The sequence below is a fragment of the Artemia sp. Qi Xiang Cuo genome, chromosome 3 (assembly GCF_049724085.1).
Source record: "Artemia sp. Qi Xiang Cuo chromosome 3, ASM4972408v1, whole genome shotgun sequence".
NCBI lineage: Eukaryota > Metazoa > Arthropoda > Branchiopoda > Anostraca > Artemiidae > Artemia > Artemia sp. Qi Xiang Cuo.
In genome coordinates, this window is record NC_142796.1 from 46,008,575 (window position 1) to 46,030,266 (window position 21,692).

At 33.8% G+C, this 21,692-nt stretch overlaps 1 protein-coding gene across 1 annotated transcript in view; it reads right to left on the bottom strand.

The window, feature by feature from the left end:
- LOC148954169 (multiple PDZ domain protein-like) overlaps positions 1-21,692 on the bottom strand; it is a 416,101-nt gene that overhangs the window by 258,035 nt on the left and 136,374 nt on the right. The window contains exons 10-13 of the mRNA XM_089086188.1: positions 20,026-20,140; positions 18,317-18,408; positions 11,634-11,849; positions 7,007-7,207 (exon numbers count right to left, since the gene is read on the bottom strand). Of these exons, the coding sequence (XP_088942314.1) occupies positions 7,007-7,207; positions 11,634-11,849; positions 18,317-18,408; positions 20,026-20,140 (624 nt within the window). The remainder of the gene's footprint in view (positions 1-7,006; positions 7,208-11,633; positions 11,850-18,316; positions 18,409-20,025; positions 20,141-21,692) is intronic.

Here is a 21,692-nt window from a genome sequence, read left to right on the forward strand (position 1 = left end):
AACACTGGAAGCGACAAGGACAGTGAAAACGTAAACTCATTATTTGAATAGTCTAAATCAAAACTTGCACGACCATATACATTTCAAGGAATAGAAAAAAGAATTAATATTTACAGTAAAAGAACTTCATAGTCATTATGCAAATTTTAGTAGCAGCAAGTCCTTATTAAAAAAGAAAAACTTGGGGGGAAAATTGACTTGACTTGACTTAAGTCCCGTCCGTCCTTGAAGGTCGTCTTGGGGCCTGTTAGCCTAAATAAAAGGCACCAAAGAGATTAAGAAGGTTAGCTTTCCCTTGAAGCTGTAGTTGTCTTTGGGAACCAAAAGGTTGTTAATATTTGAATTTCTACGAATGAAAAGCACTGTCAAATATGCCTAATTAGATTCACTTACTAATTTTCACGGTTCTATGTGGCAACACTGATGGAATTATGGTGCTGCCCGAATACAGCATAATTTTGAAACTACTAAAAGAGAAATTACGGTTTTCAAATAAGATTAGACCTAAGACGTTTTCAAATTACGTTTTAAAAATAAATGTTGTTTACTTTTATTGTGGTGGTGATGGGCATGAGTAGGGGCAAACACTGACATTGTTTCCGGGCACTGAAAACACTAGCTGCACCTCTGGGATCCTAGGGTCAGACAAGGTTTTATTGTGATGTCCTCGGTAATTTAAAACAAGACAGGTATATCGATTGGTAGACTAGTCTTTTCCTGCATTATTTGGTTGTCAAGGTGAAGGTGATTGTCAAATTTGGTGTAAAGGTTTCTGTTTGCAAAACGTGTTCTCGCGCGCAGAAATAGTTTGAAAATAGATCTTTGATAATAAATTTGCTTTTGCGCATCTTGGACGTCTATTAATTAACTTCGAACTTTGAAAATTGAAACTTCAATGCTTTGAAAATAAAGTTTAAATTTGGAATTGACTGTTAAGATCTATGTTCCTTTCAGAACATGTCGACGTTGGGACAAGCCTATAGCTGTAATTTGCACCCGATACAACGAAGCACAAGATACTTATACTACTGAATTCACTGATATCAGTGGCTCTATCTAGTCAGAAACCCAGAATGATGATATTACTCAGGTTGTCTTAGAGAATGACCTAGGCTTACTAAAAAAAAAATTCTATTTTTCAATTTTTCTCCGACCTATTTACCCTCTATTTCAATCAAAATAAAAGCAAATTTTCAAAAATACAATTCAGCTGTGTTCTTCGATGAGATAATATACAATCTCAACAACAAAGTTTAGACAAAATTTTCACCTCACACTGAATCAACATTACACTAAAACATTGAAACACTGAAGCATTAAAACTAAAAACACTGAACACTAGACTACAAAATCGGTGAATTCATATAAATCAATAAATATTAACATTAAAATTCCTACTAATTTTTGAAGCTAAACATATAAAAAGAATAAAAATTAACTTGATTCAAATTGCCTAGGCAGCGTGAAATGCTACAGAAACCTTTTTTCAGCTTAACCACCCTGGCACCTCTTTGGTGATAGGTCGTGGCAGCTTTTTATTTTATTTTTAGAATTCAAGACATTGGTATCATTTCCGCTTCTGTTATTTTCAAACAGTTCGTGGTAACGAACTGTAAGTAAGGAGCGACCCGGCACAATAGTAACCGAAACTCTAAAAAACGGAATTTTGATACCAATAGATATATCAAAAGAATCAGATTTTAATGCTGATTTCAAATATATAAGTTTCATCAAGTTTCCTACTTTTATCATCTTTCTTATAAAGTGGCTTAATTAAGGTTTTCGTAAAATCGTTAGGTACTTCCCCTTTTTCAAAAATCATATTCGTAATCTTCACTAATTATCAAACAGTTCGTGGTAACGAACTGTAAATAAGGAGCGACCCGGCTCAATACTAACCGAAACTCTAAAAAAAGGGATTTTGATACCAATGGATACATCAAAAGAATCAGATTTTAATGCTGATTTCAAATATATAAATATATAAATACCCATCAAAAGTTACGCGCCTGAAAAATTTGCTTTATTTCCGAAAAAATGAGGAAACGCCCCCTAGAAGTTGTAGAACCTCAATGAAAATTATACCATCAGATTCAGCGTATCAGAGAACCCCACTGTAGAGGTTTCAAGTTCATATCTGCAAAAATGTGGAATTTTGGATTTTTTCCCAGAAGAAAGATCACGGATGCATGTTTTTTTTTTTTTTTTTTTTTTTTTTTTTTTTTTTTTCAGGGGTGATCGTATCGACCCAGCTGTCCTAGAATATCGTGGGAGGGCTCATTCGAACGGAAATTAAATGTTCTAATACCCTTTTTAAGTCACCAAAAAATATGGAGAGCAACTAGGCCCCCTCCCACGCTCATTTTTTCCCAAAGTCACCCGATCAATATTTTGAGATAGCCATTTTGTTCAGCATGGTCGAAAATATAATAAATATGTCTTTTAGGATGACTTAATTCCGCAAAGTCCCCGGGGGAGGGCTGAAAATCCTGAACTTTACCCAATGTTTACACATAGTATTGGTTATTGGGAAGTATACAGACGTTTTCAGGGGGGATTTTTTCTGGTAGTGGGGGGTGGGGGTGGGTCAGGGGTAATGTGGGAGGATATTTCCATGGATAAAGTTTTCATTGGGGAAGGGAGTTTGCTATGAAGGGGGCGCCAGATTTCCCAGCATTATTAAAAACGATCAGAAATTAAATACAAAAAAGTTTTTCAACTTAAAGTAAGGAGCAACATCAAAACTTAAAACGAACAGAAATTACGTATATGATTGGGTTTGCCCCCTGGTCAATACCTCGCTCTTTAAGTCAAAGATTTTTTAGTACTTTCATAAGAGTTATTTATTCTAATTAACGGCCTTTGTGATTAAGAGGTCATTTTTAAAGAATTGAAACAAAATTCGAACTTTAGCGCAAAGAGCGAGGTATTGACTAGGAGGCGAATCCCCTAATATACGTACTAAAAATATAGGAATATAGAAGTTCGTTACGTATGTTAATTCGTAAGTTACGTGTATTTATTACTAATAAAAACGTTCGTAAATAAAATTAAACAACTTTCGAGAAAGCCATTTAACCAAATAAAGTAAAGTTAATATGCAAATTTCGTTTTAATTATTAATATACGGTGAGCCAAAATCAAAACCTGTATTAATTTAAAAACGTTCAAAAATTAAATAAAAAAACTAGTTTTTTTAACTGAAAGTAAGGAGCGACATTAAAACTTAAAACGAACAGAAATTATTTCGCATATGCAAGGGGCTGTCCCCTCCTCAACGTCTCGTTTTTTATGCTAAAGTTTGACTCTTTCTCACAGCTCTATTTTTTTTTAAACAATAAAAACTTTAGCGTAAAGAGCGGGACGTTGAGGAGGGGACAGCCCCTTTCATATACGAAATAATTTCTGTTCGTTTTAAGTTTTAATGTCACTCCTTACTTTCAGTTAAAAAGACTTGTTTTTTTTTTTTTTAATAGTATTCATAGCAACCGTTCTTTTTCGCGAATTGGTGAACAAAGAATTTCTATATTAAGTGAGCAAGGCCTTATCCAGAGAGGCGGCGAGGTTTGAATCCCCCCTCCCGAAATGTTTTCCAGATTTTTAAAAATGTAATAAAATGAACATAAACACATTTTGATGCGTTTTTTTTAAAGTTTTCTGTCCCCCCCCCCCAAAAAAAAATGCTGGATAAGTTCTTGTAAGAGAGACAATCAAACTTTTTTTAGAGATGGGACAATTTGAAAAATTGAATTTTGCGCAGCCATAAATGTTTAGCATTTAAATCTATTATACATAATTCAAGGGTCTTTACAATTAACAGTGGGGGGGGGGGCAACAATTGTAACTCTGAAGTGAGATGTAGCGGTCCTCTAAGACCACGTAGGATTAGCCGCAAATGGAACTAGGTCGGCAAAAGGTGCCTTAGGAAAAAATTAATTGGAATGGTTTGCCATATAACTCCAACGGCAGTAAACTTATCTAACTACTTCTGATCCGAAATAAAACATTCTTTTCTTTTCGCGAAATGCATAGCCAAGAAATACTAATATAAACCTAAAGAGCGGAACAAACATAGCTTTTTCAAGCTAGAACGGCCTTATTTCTACACTATAGCCATATTTTAAACCAAATTTATAACTAAGATTTCATTCTGGATCAACGCTTAATTCTTAATGCCTGCGCTGGCGCAGTGGCTTTGATCTCAGTTTGGTAATACGTGGCCAGTGGTGGTTCTGGCCTCTCTTGTACAGGGACAAAATATGGATTAGCGCCCCCTTCCCCTGTCCCCCAAAAACTTCTAGGCCAAATTTAGCTTTAAACTTTTTTCAATTTATTAGTTAATTAATAATTTATTTCTTATTGTTATTATTTTAATTCAATAATTATTATTATTTAACTATCTTTTATTTTTTTAATTTATTTTCATTTAGTTAATTAAAAATTTATTTTTTATTTTATTTCACTAATTAATTAATAATTTAATAATTCCTTTCATCTATTAACTGTACCCTCTTATTGATCTTAATAAAAATAAAATTTCTAAAATTACTCAATAATTATAACCGTTAGATTAGTTTTTTGAAATTTTGCACCCCTAAAATTTTCACACCCGGGGCAAGTGCCTTCTCTATCCCCTTCCCTAAAATCGCCACTGTACGGGACCCAGAATTCGAACTCAGCTGTAAAAACACACTACAGGGCAAACGCCAGGACCTTAGTAGTCAAGTAGCCCGTTAGTACTTAATCCAATACATAGGGCTCATTTAGATCCTTTTTTGTGCTAACTTACCGAAGGCTAACACATCATGTTTTGTTTGAGTATTTTGGATCAATTTGGGTACTTTCAACATAGAGATTGCAGAGTTACGATGAATACACTGGTAAGTTGAGCTCTTGCACTTTACTTAATGTACTGCTTGATGGTTTGGTCCAGCTATTTCCTTTCTTTTAACATCGATGTTTTACACATTCAAAGTGTTTGCCATAGAAATAAAATTTAGAACATTTTAACCGAAAAATTTATTTATATTTTTATTTAACCATTTTATATCATTTTTTAATGTTTTTTTTTGTTTTCTTTTTATTTTCTTAGTTATTTTCTATTCTTTTACTTAAATTACTTTTCGAATATTAATTATTATAATTTAATTTGATTATTTTCTTTTATTATGTTTTTTTTTAAGCTGTAATATTATTTTTTGTTCTTTTTTTATTTTTACACCTTCATAAACATGTTCTTTATATACAACCTTATTTAACTTTTATTTTTGTTTAACTTTTTTGTTCTGTGTAACCAAATGAAAACTAACCAAACAGATTTCAGATATTTTGGCTTCATATCAGGAAACCTTCATCAACCAGGAAGAATAGAAAGGAAAAAATAGATTAAGAGTTATCAACCAGAAAACAAGCCATAAAGATGAAGAAAAAAATATATAACTTTCTTTAGCAATATGAAATGTCTTGATTTCAAGTTTTAAGCGTTATCAAAAATTTTCCCTTCGTTTTAATTATGAATGGAAAGACAATGTGATCTAATAAATTATGCAAATTATTTCCTTTTTGGGCAACGTACACTTCGCTGTCTAGCTTTCTTTCATACATCAAGGCTCCCTATGATGAAATATCTGATCACACCGGAACATTTTAATAGGTAGCGTTACTTGTCAAACAGTAAAAGCAATAGACTGTTACATTAGTCTATATTAAAAAAAAAGCTTCACATGTAGCTTGAAATAGAAAGAAAAGAAGCTTAAAAATTACAACAAAAAGCTCAAACAAACACCAATTATGAAATGTCGAATGGACAAAACCGTATCAGGCGGGGGGGGGGGGTTAATATCTCTCCGATTTGTAAATTTTTCTTAAAAGTGCTGGTAAAAAAACAACAACAACAAACTTGTTTCTCGCAAAAAAAAACTTCAAAATAAATCTCTGACTTCTAAACTGGTCTTAAAAAAGCCGATGAAACGTCCCTTATTTGTGACCGTTGGAAAAATTCCACAGGAGGTACACCTTCATTCTTCTGATAGTCCCTCCTTCCCCGACTTAACATTCTGGATTCGGCCCTGCAAAGGCGACATGTTGTGCACTGTTGATCACAAATTAGCTTTTTCAGATGCATATGTGTCTAATAATATTTGTTGGTCCAATAATACATTTAGTGTTTCTTAATATACTTTATATGAAGACATCTTAGTGAATACCTTATAGAAATGAGTCATAAAATGTATCTTAAAATGGATCCAACAAAAATACGTTAATAAATGTTGCAAAAGGGATATAGGCGGGAGATGAGGTGGAGCTCGTTGCCCGGGCCCTCCCAAAATTCTATATCTTCTTAAAACTCTGAGCAACCCTTATTCAAATTACCAAATGAAATTTTTTTCTATTAATGCATGTCTCCCTACATAAAAATTATACACCCCCTCCCCCAAAAAAACAAAACAAATGTGTGGCAAACAATTGGGGACAAGAAAAAAATTAAGGGGTTATCTGATGATTATATTGAAAATCGTAGCATCTTAGCAGCTGGAATTTCCTGGAATGCTGAATCTGTTCTGGAATGCTAACAGCTTGTTCGTAGTGGCTGGAATCTATACGCGTTAAAATGTCAAAGTCATCATCTTGTGTAATGAGTGTGGAGGGGAGCTGAGCAATTTACTCCACCAAAATAGTACAATAAAATATATGACCATTTATTTTAATATAAATACTGATCTATATATTTACATACTGATAAGGTTAGCCTTATAATTAAGGCTAAGCATTTTTTTCATGCTAAGCATTTTTTTCATCAGGATTTTCTTTTTCGTTGTTGTAAAATTTAGTTAGAAAATGGCTGTGTATTTTCGTTGGCAATATTTTCAGCGCTAAAGTATGCCACCAGGCATGTGCGCTGTTTTGTGACATTTATTTATGTACGTGTTATAAATAAAAATATTCTACTCTCTACTCTACTCTACTAACACCCAGCACATGTTCGTTGGATTACAACAATACTTACAACAATGTCAAAATCAGGGCCAATTTCTTTCATCCATTTAGCTCTAATGGCAGCTTCAGCTACGGGACTTAATTCACCTTCATAATCTGTGTTAATTACAGAACTGAATTCGTCTAGGGAAGTCTGATCACTCCCCACTTCAGCATGAAGACCGTTTAAAAACTTCGTTTCTGATACGTCTAGGGGGTCAGGTACAGAGAGCTGTAAAAAATAAACAATTTATTTTTTTCGGGGGGGGGGGGACAATAATAAACATTTTTGAGAAGAGGCTGGCGAAAATAGACACAATTTCCAATGTCTTTTTTTAAGGGTTACCTTTGTGGTGGTTCAAATGGTGTAAAGTGACACACAAAAGGCGTAGCTGTATGGAGAGTACGACTCGGTTCCACTTTCTAGGGCTTTAATGAAAGAAATGTTGAGATGGCTATGCCAAGCCGTACATATAAAGGACGAAAGATTATCAAGGGTTGTACTTGTTGGCCATTCATTTGGTGAACATTCTTCAAAAGATCTTTTTCATAAGGAAATAAGCTAATTAGCCGCACAAGATCAAAATTTCCATAGAAAGAGCCGCAGCCATTATCCCATCCACAAAATTTGCATCGTAAATATCCACAACAGTGAAAGCAATATACGCAAAAAATTAGCGCAGGTTATCAACATAACATCGGCGTCTTCCCATAAACACCAGCTCTAGCAGGGTGCCACTGTTTCTGGGAATCAAAATCAGCGACTTTAAGGACATTCCTGGCGGAAAAGGGGACCCTTAGGGACTTTCCTGACACCAAAAAATAGACCAATAGGGACCTGGCCCAGCTGTTGTTTAGCGTATATGTGACACAAATAACAAAAAACACTATTATCACAGATGTCTCCAAAATCTGAAACAGAATGGTCAGCAACGATTCGCCTGTAGCGTCATCAAACAGTTCGTGATATCGAACTGTAAGTAAGAAGCGACCCGGCTCAATAGTAAGCAAAACTCTAAAAAACGGAATTTTGATACCAATAGATACATCAACAATACTAGGTTTTTATGCTGATTTCAAATATATAAGTTTCATCAAGTTTAGTCTTACCTATCAAAAGTTACGAGCCTGAAAAAATTTGCCTTATTTTCGAAAAAAGGAGGAAACACTCCCCAAAGTATTAGAACTTTAATGAAAATCAGACCATCAAATTCAACGTATCAGACAACGCTACTATAGAGGTTTCAAGCTCCTATCTGCAAAAATGTGGAATTTTGTCCAGTGGTCCTAGAATAACGCGGGAGGCTCATTCGAACGGAAATTAAAAGTTCTATTGCCCTTTTCAAGTGACCAAAAAATAGAGGGCAGCTAGGCCCCCTCCCACGCAAATTTTTTTTCCAAATTGCCGATCAAAATTTTGAGATAGCCATTTTGTTCAGTATGGTCAAAAAATACAATAACTATGCCTCTGAGGACGACTTAATCCCCTACAGTCCCCGGGGGAAGGGCTGCAAGTTAAGAACTTTGCCCAATATTTATATATATCATTGGTTATTGGGAAGTATACAGAAGTTTTCAGGGGGGGTTTTTCTGGTAGTTGGGGGGGGGGGGGGGTTAAGTGGGAGGATCTTTCTATGGAGGAAGTTTTCATGGGGGAAGGGACATTGCTATAAAGGGGGCGCAGGACTTCCCAAGATTATTTAAAAAACAATCCGAATTAAATATATAAAAAAAACAATTTTTTCCACTAAAAGTAAGGAGCAACATCAAAACTTAAAACGAACAGGAATTATTACGTATGTGATTGGGTTCGTCCCCTAGTGATTACCTCACTCTTTAGGCTAAAGTTTTTTTTCGTACTTTCATCAGAGCTATTTATGCTAATTTATGGCCTTTGTGATTAAGGGGTCATTCTTAAAGAATTGGAAAAAAATTTGAGCTTTAGAGTAAAGAGCGAGGTATTGACTAGGGGGCGAACTCCCTAATATACGTAATAAAAATATACGAATATAGACGTTCGTTGCCTAAGTTAATTCGTAAGTTACGTCAGAACAAAATTTCGAGAAAGCTATTTGGCCAAATAAAAGTTAAATTGATATGCAAATTTTGTTTTAATTATTCATGTACGGTGAGCCAAAATCAAAGCTGGGTTAATTCAAAAACGTTCAGAAATTAAAAAAAAAACAAGTTTTTTTTACTGAAAGTAAGAAGCGACATTAAAACTTAAAACGAATAGGAATTATTCCGTATATGAAAGGAGCTGTCCCCTCCTCAACGCCTCGCTCTTTACGCTAAAGTTTGACTCTGTCTCACAACTCTATTTTTTTAAACAATAAAAAACTTTAGCGTAAAGAGCAAGGCGTTGAGGAGGAGACAGCCCCTTTTTTATACGGAATAATTTCTGTTCGTTTTAAGTTTTAATGCCGCTCCTTACTTTTAGTTAAAAAAAATTGTTTTTTTTTTCGTTTAATGATTTTCTGGAAAAACATGGGTAAAATCAAGACGATCCAAACCATTAGATTTTCATGTGGATCTTCTCAGGTTTTTTTTTCTTTTTTTTTCTCGACTTCAACTATGAATTTACAAAAATTGAAAAAATACATAAGTAACCACTCCTGGATTTCTTTTAGTTGAATATTTTTTTTTAAATCGTTTTTTTAATTTTCGGTTACTATGGGCCGAGGATCATTATTTACTAGGTTGTAGCTACCGCTGCAACAACGATATAAGGATTAGTTAGGTAAAGGTTTGACATTAGTGGCTACTTTGGCTATTAGTCCAGTAAGAGCAAGGTGAGTAAAATATGGAACCACCAGTAATATAAATATATATCTAAAACAAGGAAAACAAAGAAGCCTGGCAGGTTAAGTGACTCCAGAGGGAAAGAGCGCCAAACTTTTTCGTTCATCATTATCAATGAGACTTGGACCCTGTAGCCTTGAAATTACTCTGCAGTCTTCAAGTCACTAAAGGTAACTAACACACAAAAAACACTTCTTGGCTAAAGTACATGGACATGGCTTAATCTTGCAAAAAGGGATTTTTAGGGTCTTGAGGGCTGTTTTATGAACTTTTAAGGACCTTCTCCAGTTTTAGGGACTTTAGGAACTAAGCGGCAGCCGTGGTCTCGCCAATGGTTTTCGGAAATCTCCCAAGCTGTCAACGTTTGGCAGCGCACAACAGATCCAGCCAATGTATTTGAGAAATCTCATAGTCTAAGGAGTCAAGTATAAAGCTCTAAAAAATTAGCATTCTAGAGGGAGATATTATTAAAAAAATATAAGCTAAAGAGACAGCAAGTAAATTGCAAATAATTATTCAGAAAACTACAAATTATGCATATATAAATTATAAATACACAAGTCAATTACATGAAAATTATCCTTGATAATCTTTTAGTTTAGAAATGTGAAAGGTTAGGTACATATTTGGATCTTATTTTTGTAACTAGTTCTTTGTTTTAGCAATGTTTTTCCGTATTATTTTTTCCAACTTGCGCAGAAATTGGATATACGGATTAAATTTTTTCAGCTTATAAAGAGGCTTGGATTTTTTTCAACTTAACTAGATTGCTAGGACATTTGCATGAATCATAATGCCATGTTTTTTGTTGTTTTTATTTTTAGAAAAATAAAATTTAGCATCATTTATAAAAAAAATACATTCAATATACATCTTAGAAAAGGAGCACAAGTTAAATACAGGCGCTCAAAAAAGGAAGATCTACTTTAAAAAAAGACAAACAAACCACTATTGATTAATATCGAATACACCGAATATTTACGAGCTCTTTCAGTAAATTACACCTGAGGAGAGGGAGGGGAGGAGATGTGATTAAAAACGTGGTATATTGCAGTTAGGAGGAAAGTAAAAAGAGAAACACCACAAGATTTACCATTGTTTATCAGAACAAGCTGCTTAAATTTTTGTTGTCTTTGTGTTGTTATTTTGTTAATTTTTGTACTACATTGCAAAGAAAATTGCAAATTGAGAATATAATGACGCCCTGGATTCAGTGCTTTAACAGCAATACTAAACCAAAGAACAAGGAACCAAACATCACTTCTTACCATTCCCGTCCTCTTTCCTTACACAATTATTTGCATCGTGATTATTAAGAACGTCAATTATTTTGTATATTATATTTATTTAATATGGATACATAGCCATATACATTATGCATCAAAATGAAAACATCTCTTGTCCCCAGAACCATCTTAGGTGTATTCACGCCTGAAAAGTTTCTCTTTGTTTACAAATCATGAAGTTTTTACGGCAGTACGACATTTTAATAACTTCTAATATCACCATGCAAATAAAACGAATACGCCCATATTGCGTATCAACATTGCACAACATCCTTCTATATTGTTATTGTTTCCTTTTCTTTATATGTCTTGTTTATATTAGCTTGCTTCCTGTTTTTTCGTTGATAAAGGGTTCCGGACAAGAAGTCAAGATATTCGGACTTCTTTATTATTTAAAATTTGTTGCTTTTTTTGTCCGCTGGTTTCTTTAAAATATTATATCCGTTTCCACTATATTTTCATTCGCTAGCTTCTGTAAATAGAAAGGCAGTGTAGTCTAAGGAATTATTAAAATAATTAAATAATAATGAAACAATGATAATATTTTGAGCAACATAACAATCGAATTACCTTATTACTATTCATATCTTCTTTTTCTAACACCATTTTTGAGCTAGGGATCACTGGAGAAGGTGGCAAGGAGCCTTGCGTGATAGCTGCCTGTAGTTGTTCATAGCGTGGCCCTCGTAAATACCGAGCTAGCTTCAAGCTCACAGTCGATCCAGTGGCCCGCAGAATTTCTACAGCTTGGTGATTGCTGCAGCCTTCCAAACTCCTGCCATCAACCTGTAGGGTAAAATAAAATATAAACCACCTCCAAAGCCATTGATGACACAAAGGGGCGTTAACAATTGTTGATTTTTCGTTTGATGTGTCTTCTTTACAGGGAAAGGTACCAAAGAATATCACCCAAGCTTGCAGCAATCAATAGCGAAAACACCGTAAATGGGAAATTAATTGTGTTCATTTTTCAGATTGTATTTTCAACTGGAATTTTGCCAATTATTTTGGTACCCTATTTAGTAACCCCTCCTCTGAGGAAAATTACGCAATTTTTCCATGCTAGTATTCTTTTTTGGGTTACTTTTAACTTTGCGAACTTCACATATTTGTCGTTAAGAAGAGCAGATTGTTTTTATATACTTTTTTTTACTGAAGTTTTTTCCTTTTCTCTACAGTTTTGATTACTATTGGCATAGTTTCCACGAGAAAAAAAAAATTGTGATCTTTCGTTCTTTTTAGTAATTTCTAAGACCAATAGTTACATTTGGTGCTTTTTTTTTAACAGGGAAGGGCAGACGGGGCACTTGCCCCGGGCGCGGAAATTTTAGGGGTGCAAAATTTTCAATGATTAATCTACCGTTCTAATTATTTTTTAATGTTTGAAAATTTATTCTTTATTCAAATAAAATAGAGGATATAATCATCAAATGAAAATAATTAAATAATCATGATTAAAAAATTTAAAAAACATGTATTAATTAATCGATAAGTTGACAATAATTTTGTTACCGGGGGGAGGGGGGGCAGAAGATATCACTGGGGAATGTAGCAAGCCTTTCACGCAACTGGAATCAAACTCTAAGCCCGGAATTGCCAAGCTGAGATCGATAACTGTACCAGGATAAAATAAGAAATCAAACCTATAATATGTACCCTGGTTAGGACAACTTTAATCTAGTACTACTTCTAACCACTAGGGGGTAATACGTACAAACTAATACAGAGCAACTAGTAAAAGAGCGAGGCTTTCACCTAACAGCGGTTGGATGAAAGGCTTGCTACATTTCCCCCGTGGCATCTTCTGGCATCTCTTGCAACCGGGGCAAAATCTTGAGCAGCCCCCTCCCCTCCTGTTAACAAAATTATTTTCATCTTATCGATTAATTAATAATTAATTTTTTAATTCTTTAATTATCATTATTTATTTATTTTCATTTATTAATTGTGCCCTCTGTTTTGACAATCGGAAACCAACTGATTCTGATTGTAAAAAGTAATCACTGATTGCAAAATCACTGGCTCTGATTGCAAAGCTAAAGTAATAGATGATGAAGACAGGATAGAGAGGTATGAAGAGAGATAAAGAGGTAACTTAGATATGCAGTGGCAGGAACGAGATTACATTATTAGATACTGCACAAAGCTGTGGTACTTGTATAGAATCCAATAAACACGCGAAAATTGTATTGAAGATCAGAAAGACATTTTACCGGGTAATGCCTAGACGCTGTATAAACAAAGGGTTTCTCACTCCGGGAACTATAATTAAACTTTAGTTTTTTGAGGTTTAGGGGGAATAAAAGGAACCTAGGTTGGGTTAGGTTAGGTTAGGTTACGTATTGAATATATGCAATGTCTTACCCCCCCCCCCCTAATGTGCAAATATATAGCCCAAATTTGTTTCTTAACTATTATATTTTCATCCTATTTTGTTTTATTTCATTAGCATTAACAAAACTTCACTTCTCGCGTGTTTATCGGATTCTACACAAGTACCAAAGCCAGTACCTGTTGTTGCAATAGTTTACGAACTTAAAAGTCTATAAGCAGTATATACTAGTATACTGTATGTGATATACACATAATGACAATATAATAACACTCACATGATAAAAACGATAAAAAAAAACAGTAATACTTGTAATAATAAACAATTACAAAGAGCAATGAATAAATAAATATAAATATAAATAAATATAAAGGAATCAATAAATAAAAAAATAGCAATACAGTAACATTGAAAAAAATATATTACTACTGCTACTTCTTCTACTGCTGCTAGGAACAACACACTGCAGCATCAAGCCAACTGAGGCCAACACTGCTACGTAAGCTCCTCCTCTACGCCAATTCAGTCAAAGCCACTATCCTTACACCCTCCCAAGAAGTACCCATTTCCCTTATATCTTTCCTTGCGACATCGTCCCACCCCAACCTAGGATGACCCGTTTTTCTTTTGGCCCTAGACGGTACGCCGACAATCTTTGGCAATATGTCATCCTTCTTCCGCAGAACGTGTCCTATCCATCTCATTCTTTCTCTCATTATAGACCTAGAAAGCGGGATGGAAACACATTTCTCGTACAGCCTACTGTTTGACATGCTGCAAGTCTGTCAGATACCCAAAATAATCCGTAGGCAAATTCACTGGAAAACATTTAGCAAACCTTTTTCTGTTTTTCGAAGCACCCAAGCTTCAGAACCATACTTGGCCACTGTCATCACTGTAGCTTCCAGTAATCTAATCTTGGTTCGCAGACAAATAATAATGGAATTTATAGTAATATAATTTTTATGACACGATATCATTTTTATACAATCCTAAAAAGAACTTATCCCAGATTTGCCTCTCACTCACTTGAACTATCTGTCTTGGCTTTTTCTACAATTAAAATAAAAAAAAACAATTTTTTTAACTGAAAGTAAGGAGCGACATTAAAACTTAAAACGAACAGAAATTATTCCGTATATGAAAAATGCTGTCCCCTCCTCAACGCCCCACTCTTTACACTAAAGTGTTTCATTGTTTTAAAAAATTGAGTTGTGAGAAAAAGTCAAACTTTAGCGTAAAGAGCGAGGCGTTGAGGAGGGGACAGTCCCTTTCATATAGAGAATAATTTCTGTTCGTTTTAAGTTTTAATGTTGCCTCTAACTTTCAGTTTAAAAAAAAATTTTTTTTTATTTAATTACTGAACGTTTTTGAATTAATGCAGGTCTTGATTTTGGCTCACCGTACATGAATAATTAAAACAAAATTTGCATATTAATTTACTTTTTTGGCTAAGTGGTTCTCTCAAAATTTTGGTCGGACAGTTTTGAGAAAAATGGGATGGGGGAGCGGGCCTAGTTCCCCTCTAATTTTTTTGGTTACTTAAAAAGGGCACTAGAACTTTTAATTTTGTTTAAGAACGTTTTTATTAGTAATAAATATACGTAACTTACGAATTAACTTATGTAACGACCTTCTACATTCGTATATTTTTATTACGTATATGAGGGGGTTCACCCCTTAGTAAATACTTCGCTGTTTACACTAAAGTTCGAATTTTGTTCCAATTCTTTAAGAATGAGCCCTGAATCACAAAGGATATAGTTAGAATAAATAACTCTTATGAAAGTACTAAAAAAATTTACTGTAAAGAGCGAGGTATTGACGAGGGGGCAAACCCCTTCATATACGTTATAATTTCTTCTTGTCTTAAGTTTTAATGTTGCTCCTTACTTTCAGTTGAAAAAACTCGTTTTATTATTTAATTTCTGATCGTTTTTTAAATAATACCAGGAAACCTGGCTACACCTCCACGGAAAAATCCCACCTCTTGACCGATTTATTCTCAAGACCAGTGGTTGCCAAATTCTGGTACGCGCACCCCTTGAGGGTACGCAAAGTTTTTTAGGGGGTACACGGCCAGCCAACAAAAAAATAAAACAACCATTTAACTCTAAAACTGGCAATTTTATTCATATTTTAGCTATAGTTTACTTAGTACCGGTAACTGAGAAGGGGTACCTAAAATGTTTTGTGGGTAAAAAAGGGTAAAGTATCTAAATAAGTTTGATAAACCACTGGTCTATACAATTCAATCCTGGTGAAAATTTGCCCCAAACACTTACCCTTAACATCTCCACACGTAAAACTGACTCGACAAAGAGAAAGAAAGACATAGGAAGAATATCGTATAGGAATTCCGGCAAATTTCACCAGTGCAAAATTTTCCTTGAAAAATTCACCCCCCTGAAAATTTCCCTCCCCACGACAAATTGTCACTGTGAAAAATCCAACCTGTAGAAAATTTGCCCCCCCCCCCCTCACCCGAAAAATGAATGCATCTAATAGCAATTACTACACGAAAACAATGGGCAAATTTTGTAACTTAAAGGCTTTTTCCCAGGGGGCCGTGGGGGGGTCATGAAATTTCCAAAGGTATATTTATTCTGCCTTTTTATTATGCTGAACAAAATGGCTATACCAAAATTTTGATCGGACGATTTTGAGAAAAAAGGGCCGTCGGAAGGGTCCTAGTTGCTCTCCAATTTTTTTGGACACTTAAAAAGGGCACTAGAACTTTTAATTTCACAAAATTCCACATTTTTTCAGATAGGAGTTTGAAACCTCTACAGTAGGGTTCTTTGATACGCTGAATCTGATGGTGTGATTTTCATTAAGATTCTATAGCTTTTAGGAAGTGTTCCCCCTTTTTTCGAAAATCAGGCAAATTTCTCAGGCTCGCAACCTTTGATGGGCAAGACTGAAGGGTAAACTTAATGAAACTTATATATTTGGAATCAGCATAAAAATCCCGTTCTTTTGATATATCTATTGGTATCAAAATACAATGCAAAATTCCATTTTTTAGAGTTTCGGTTACTATTGAGCCGGGTCGCTCCTCACTTACAGTTTGTTACTACGATCTGTTTGATTAGCCATGCCTTGATCCCTGCAACTACATGATTTTAATTCAAAATCAACAATTTCTCATATTTTTGTTTTCCATTAAGGTTCCTAACGATCAAGTATGAAATTGAAATGAAAATTAAGACACAATTTCTCAATTTTAGCCAATTTTAGCAAAAATTTAGCCAATTTCTCAAACTTAGTGATCATGAAACAAGACGAACAAACGGTCGTTCATTCCAAATTTTAGAAATGAATCATAGAGAAATTCTCGCTTAAGATGCAAACTCCGGCTGAACCACAAAAACTCCGTTTGAAATTGAAAACGAAATCCCTTTTTGTGATAAAATAAAAAAACAAAAATGGTAGATTATGACCACCCCCTCCCCGTAAGCTGATGAAATATTGAATCCCTGCTCCTGAAACTACCAAAACTTCAAAATAAAAACACTTTGGCCCCTTGGTTATATTTTAATCTATTCATAGATGACAACCGAAATGGTCTAAGATTGGTGCATGGCTCCCTCTGCCTTATTTTTTAAATATTACCATGTATCTACGTCAAGTTTATATCATTTCTTCCCGTGCCTATTTATGAAATTCTGGTCTTTACCCCTTCCCTGTTTTTTAGGAGAAATAAACTAAAGATTTTATCTAGCCCAAGGTCGTATCCCGTGAGCATGGGTTTTGAACCTCTCCTCGAAATTTTTGTTCAGCTCGTAAAAAGGTAATAAAATTGCATATAAACAAATCTTTTATCCGCTTTTAAAATTTTTACTAAGTAGTTTGAAGTTTTTTAATGCAATACCCTTTTTCGTCAGTGTTTCCACGTTGAGCCATAAAAATAAAATTAGTAATATTCGTTTTAGTTTAATTTATTTATTAATTTATTTTAAACTAAACTAAAATAATTAGATAAACTAAAACTAAAATGATTCAAAGCTAATCAGTTAAATTTAACTGTGCTTTGTGTCCGTAAAAACTCAGAGCTTAACAATCTATTGGTCCCTAAAGGAAACTCTACCTTCAAAGGCAAGCTACACCTTGTTGAGTTGTTTGATGTCAGACTGAATATCACACAAGCGATAATGCGGCCAAAGCGATAACTACAAGTGTATCACTTGACTAAGGTTTAATATATAAAAAAATAGAGACTTTTTCTGAGAGACTTTGAAGTTGTGCATGGTGATGAAGGACAGTTCAAAAAATCCTTTTAGCTTTATTTTTTATTTCCTGGCGAGGTTTAAAATGAATAATGAATAATGAGTGAATAATGAGATAAAAGGACAATATCTTATACATGATTCTAATAATGAATTTTAATAATTGAAAAAGGAAAAACTTACTTTAATGTAAATTACCCAAATTTGTAGCTAATTTTATGCACAGATGATCAGACCAGACTGACTAAAAAAAGATAAAAAAATTATGAAATATTGACTGGGTCATTTACCCACCTCCTTCCTCGATGCAACAAGTAACAGACCTGTTTTCTATGCAGTAGACATACTGTAGTATGTCTTACTTAGACCTTATGATAAAAACTGAAGAAATAGCTAATTCTTTAATTCCAATTTTAATAGCTTCTTGCTTATACCTCCTAAAAACAAAAATTTTTGTCTTAGACAAATATGGGAATAAACAATTACAAGAAAATCCCTGCGTAAATGAATTCATTACAGCCAGTAAATTTTCAATTAATGAAGAAATTTTCCTCTGTATTTTAATGATTTGTCTGCATTTTTGTTGTTGTTTTTTTTCTATCATTGTGTGATATTCTAATAAATGTTTTAATGTTCTAGTAAATGTTTAGCTTAAAATTTTAAACAGAACAGAAAAAAAGTAGTTCAATTACCTCGACAATCTGATCATTGACCTGAATTTGCTGGGATCGGTCGGCAGCACTTCCAGGATTAATACTTTTCACAAAAATTCCAGACAAAGACTCTGAAATTATTAAGAGGGAATTGAGTAAGAAATTTAAATGCAGCACTTGTCACTACCTCAGCACTTACAGTTACAGGACTAATACTTCTCATCAAACTCCACATAAAGACTCTGAAATTAATAAGAGAAAATGGGACCACATTCTTTTTTTTTTTTTTTTTTTTTTTGCAGCACTGCAGTGCTTCAGCACTTCCAGGGTTGATACTTCGCATAAAACTCCACATAAAACCCCTGAAATTAATAAGAGAAAATGGAACTAAAATTTGTTGGCAGCACTGCACTGCTTCGGCATCTCCAGTATTAATACTTCTCATAAAAATTCAACATAAAATCTATAAGCTTGTTAAGATAAAATAGACCCACAAATTTTGCAGCAATCTCCAGCACTATAACACTTCAAGGATTAATACTTTTTATGAAATTTCGAGACAAAGACTGCAAAGTCATTACGAAAGAATAGAACCAATTTTTGTTTACATCACTCTCCATATTTAATAGTTTTTACAGAAATTCTATACAAAGACTCTGAAACTCCTGAGAGAGAATGAAATTACAAATTTTGTTTCTCTCTTAAATAGCAGAACAAAGAAAACTGGGAGAGATGAAACAAGACGGGAAACTTCAAACGGAAACTGAAATTTCGAACCAAGACTTTCGGAGAAGATAGTTCTCAGATACCTCATGAGCACGAATTTAATCTTGTGTACAGAATTGAACCCTCGCGAAATGCGAATAGACATAAAATGCATACTTTTAGGTTACGTCAGAGTTTCTTCAGACTTCATAGGGTTGAAATTTTATTCAAGTGCTCAAATAGTTTTTGAAAAAAAAGATGACAATTGTTTGAAAAAAGGAAAAGCAAAAAAAAGAGAAGGAAGGAAAAAAGACACAGAGAACTTCACGGGGCTGAAAGTTTATTCAAGTGCTCAAATAGTTTTTTTTTTTTTTAAAGGAATGACAATTGTTAAAAAAAGAAAAGCAAAAGAAGATATAAAAAGAAAAGCAACAACAGCAAGGAAAAAATTATACAGAAGACTTCATATATTTGAAAGCTTAGACAAATAGCTATTATTTGAAAGAAAGAAAAGGAAAAGAGGCAAGGAGAGAAAATGGAAAAGGGAATAGCCAAAAAGTACTACTCTAGTCTCTCTTTCGGAAGTCCGGTTTTATCTCCTTCTGTAGAATAAAAAAAAATGGATAAGAGGGAAGAGGAACATTGAAAAACAGAATAGACGAATCACCTAGAGATTGCTGGAACAATTGCAATAATATCAAAAATTTCAAAGGAAGCGACAACCCAGATATTATTTTGGGAATGTAACAGGTAGTTATAATCATTCTTTTTTTTTGTTTTTTTTCTGACAGAAGTTACCGACTGGCTGGTTATTTTTAACGAATGATTTATTCAACGAGACCGATATTTCGGCCGAGTTACCCCAAAATCGCATCATTTAACACAAAAATTTTACGAACTTGGTCCTTTTAAAGAATAGCCGAATAAACTCCCAAATAACTTGTCCTAGTTGTCCAGTTTTTAAGCACATTGCTTTATATTCCTGCATCCATGCTACATTTAAAAATACCAATTAGAAAAAGAAAGAAGGAAAATCTACAAACCCTTTTCACACACATAACCAGCTATTGTTATTCCTAGTCCTTGAGAGTCTTTCTGGAGTCGAACCACAAAACTGTCCACTTCTGGAACTATAGAAAGAGGCACTTCAGGTTTAACCTGTAAAAAACATCCATAATTATCATTTCTGGTAGGAATTTCTAAGGACCTCAACGACAAAAAAAAACAAAGAGGTGGATTCTTATCTTTCTTTAGCTTTTTTAAAAATAGTTTTTCCGGAGAAGAATTATTTTTTTTTGTATATTATTAATTATTAATATTATCTTATCTATTTTATCATGTAAAAAAACATATTTTTTTTTAGTTTTGGGAGAATAATTTAATTAGTAGGGGAATAATCAATGAATAAATAAAAAAAAAGAATATGCAAGAAACCAATAGAGTTTGTGTGGTTTCCCTAAAAACAAAATCATAACCGTTTAAAACTTTTTTTATAACAAATATTATCCTAGGGGTTGTTCGGCACCCAAGATCTATGGTCTACCTAAGATTCATAAGACTGGATCCCCCCTCCTTCCCATTGTGTCAACTTTTCTTTCAACTTTTTAAAAATTAGAAAATTGGCTGTCGGTTGCTTTACGTCCATTTTAAGGAACACGAAAGTCATATTTAAAAAATTCGACTGGTCTTACTAATAAAATGTAAAATTTCACGCTGGAGAAAACCTCAATTCTTTGCAGTTTTGATGTTGTGTCCATGTATTCAAGTTGTTATTTAAAAAGATGCGAGGATATTTTAAAAAGTAAATTAGAAAAAAAGTTTGATTTAATAAAGGATGTGACGTTAGCTAGTCTGGATATTGATGTCATTATGAGACTAATTATTCTGGTAAATGAATTTTCTTTTTATTTTGGTTTTCGAGGGGAGTTTTATAGACAAATTTTTGGGTTACCTATGGGGGCTTCTCTTTCTCCTTTATTGGCAAATCTATTCATAGATGCCATTGAAACCTCCGCTATAAACAGTTTTAGAATTTCCCCTTGCTTCTGGGGCAGGTTCATGGATGATGTGATGTGCGTTTGGAAACATGGATTGGACTCCTTAGACCTATTTTGTAAGCTTTTAAATAGTTTCGATAATAATATTAAATTTACAGTTGAGTTTGAGGATAATAATAAATTACCTTTTCTGGATGTTTTATTAATTAAAAGGGATCTCCATTTACTTTTCGTGATTTACAGAAAACTAACGCACAATGATAGGTATTTAAATTTTCATTCTTGCCACCCTATGTCGGTGAAAAGGGGGTTGTAATTTCACTAGTGGATTGAGCTTTGGGAATTTGGTCCCCGGAATTCTTGAATTCAAAATTGCTATATTTTAGGGATATTTGGTTTTGTAATATTTTCTAATTTAATGTTACTGAAGAGGAAATAGGAAACTGACAATTTAAACACGAAGGTATGTATAGTTTGTTGTATCAATCGGCGTAGTTAGTTGCATAAAAAAGCGTAATTTAAAATATTTACATGGTTTGGGTGAGAAAATTTCAAGGGTTTTACGTAAATTTGGTATTGATACATGTTTCCAATCGCTGAGGCCAATGGGTAGTTTTTTAGTTCTGGTAAGGATTTAACTCGGGGAAATTTAGTAAGTGTGGTTTATAAATTTCCGTGTTCTTGTGGGAAGTTCTATATTGGTAGGACTCACC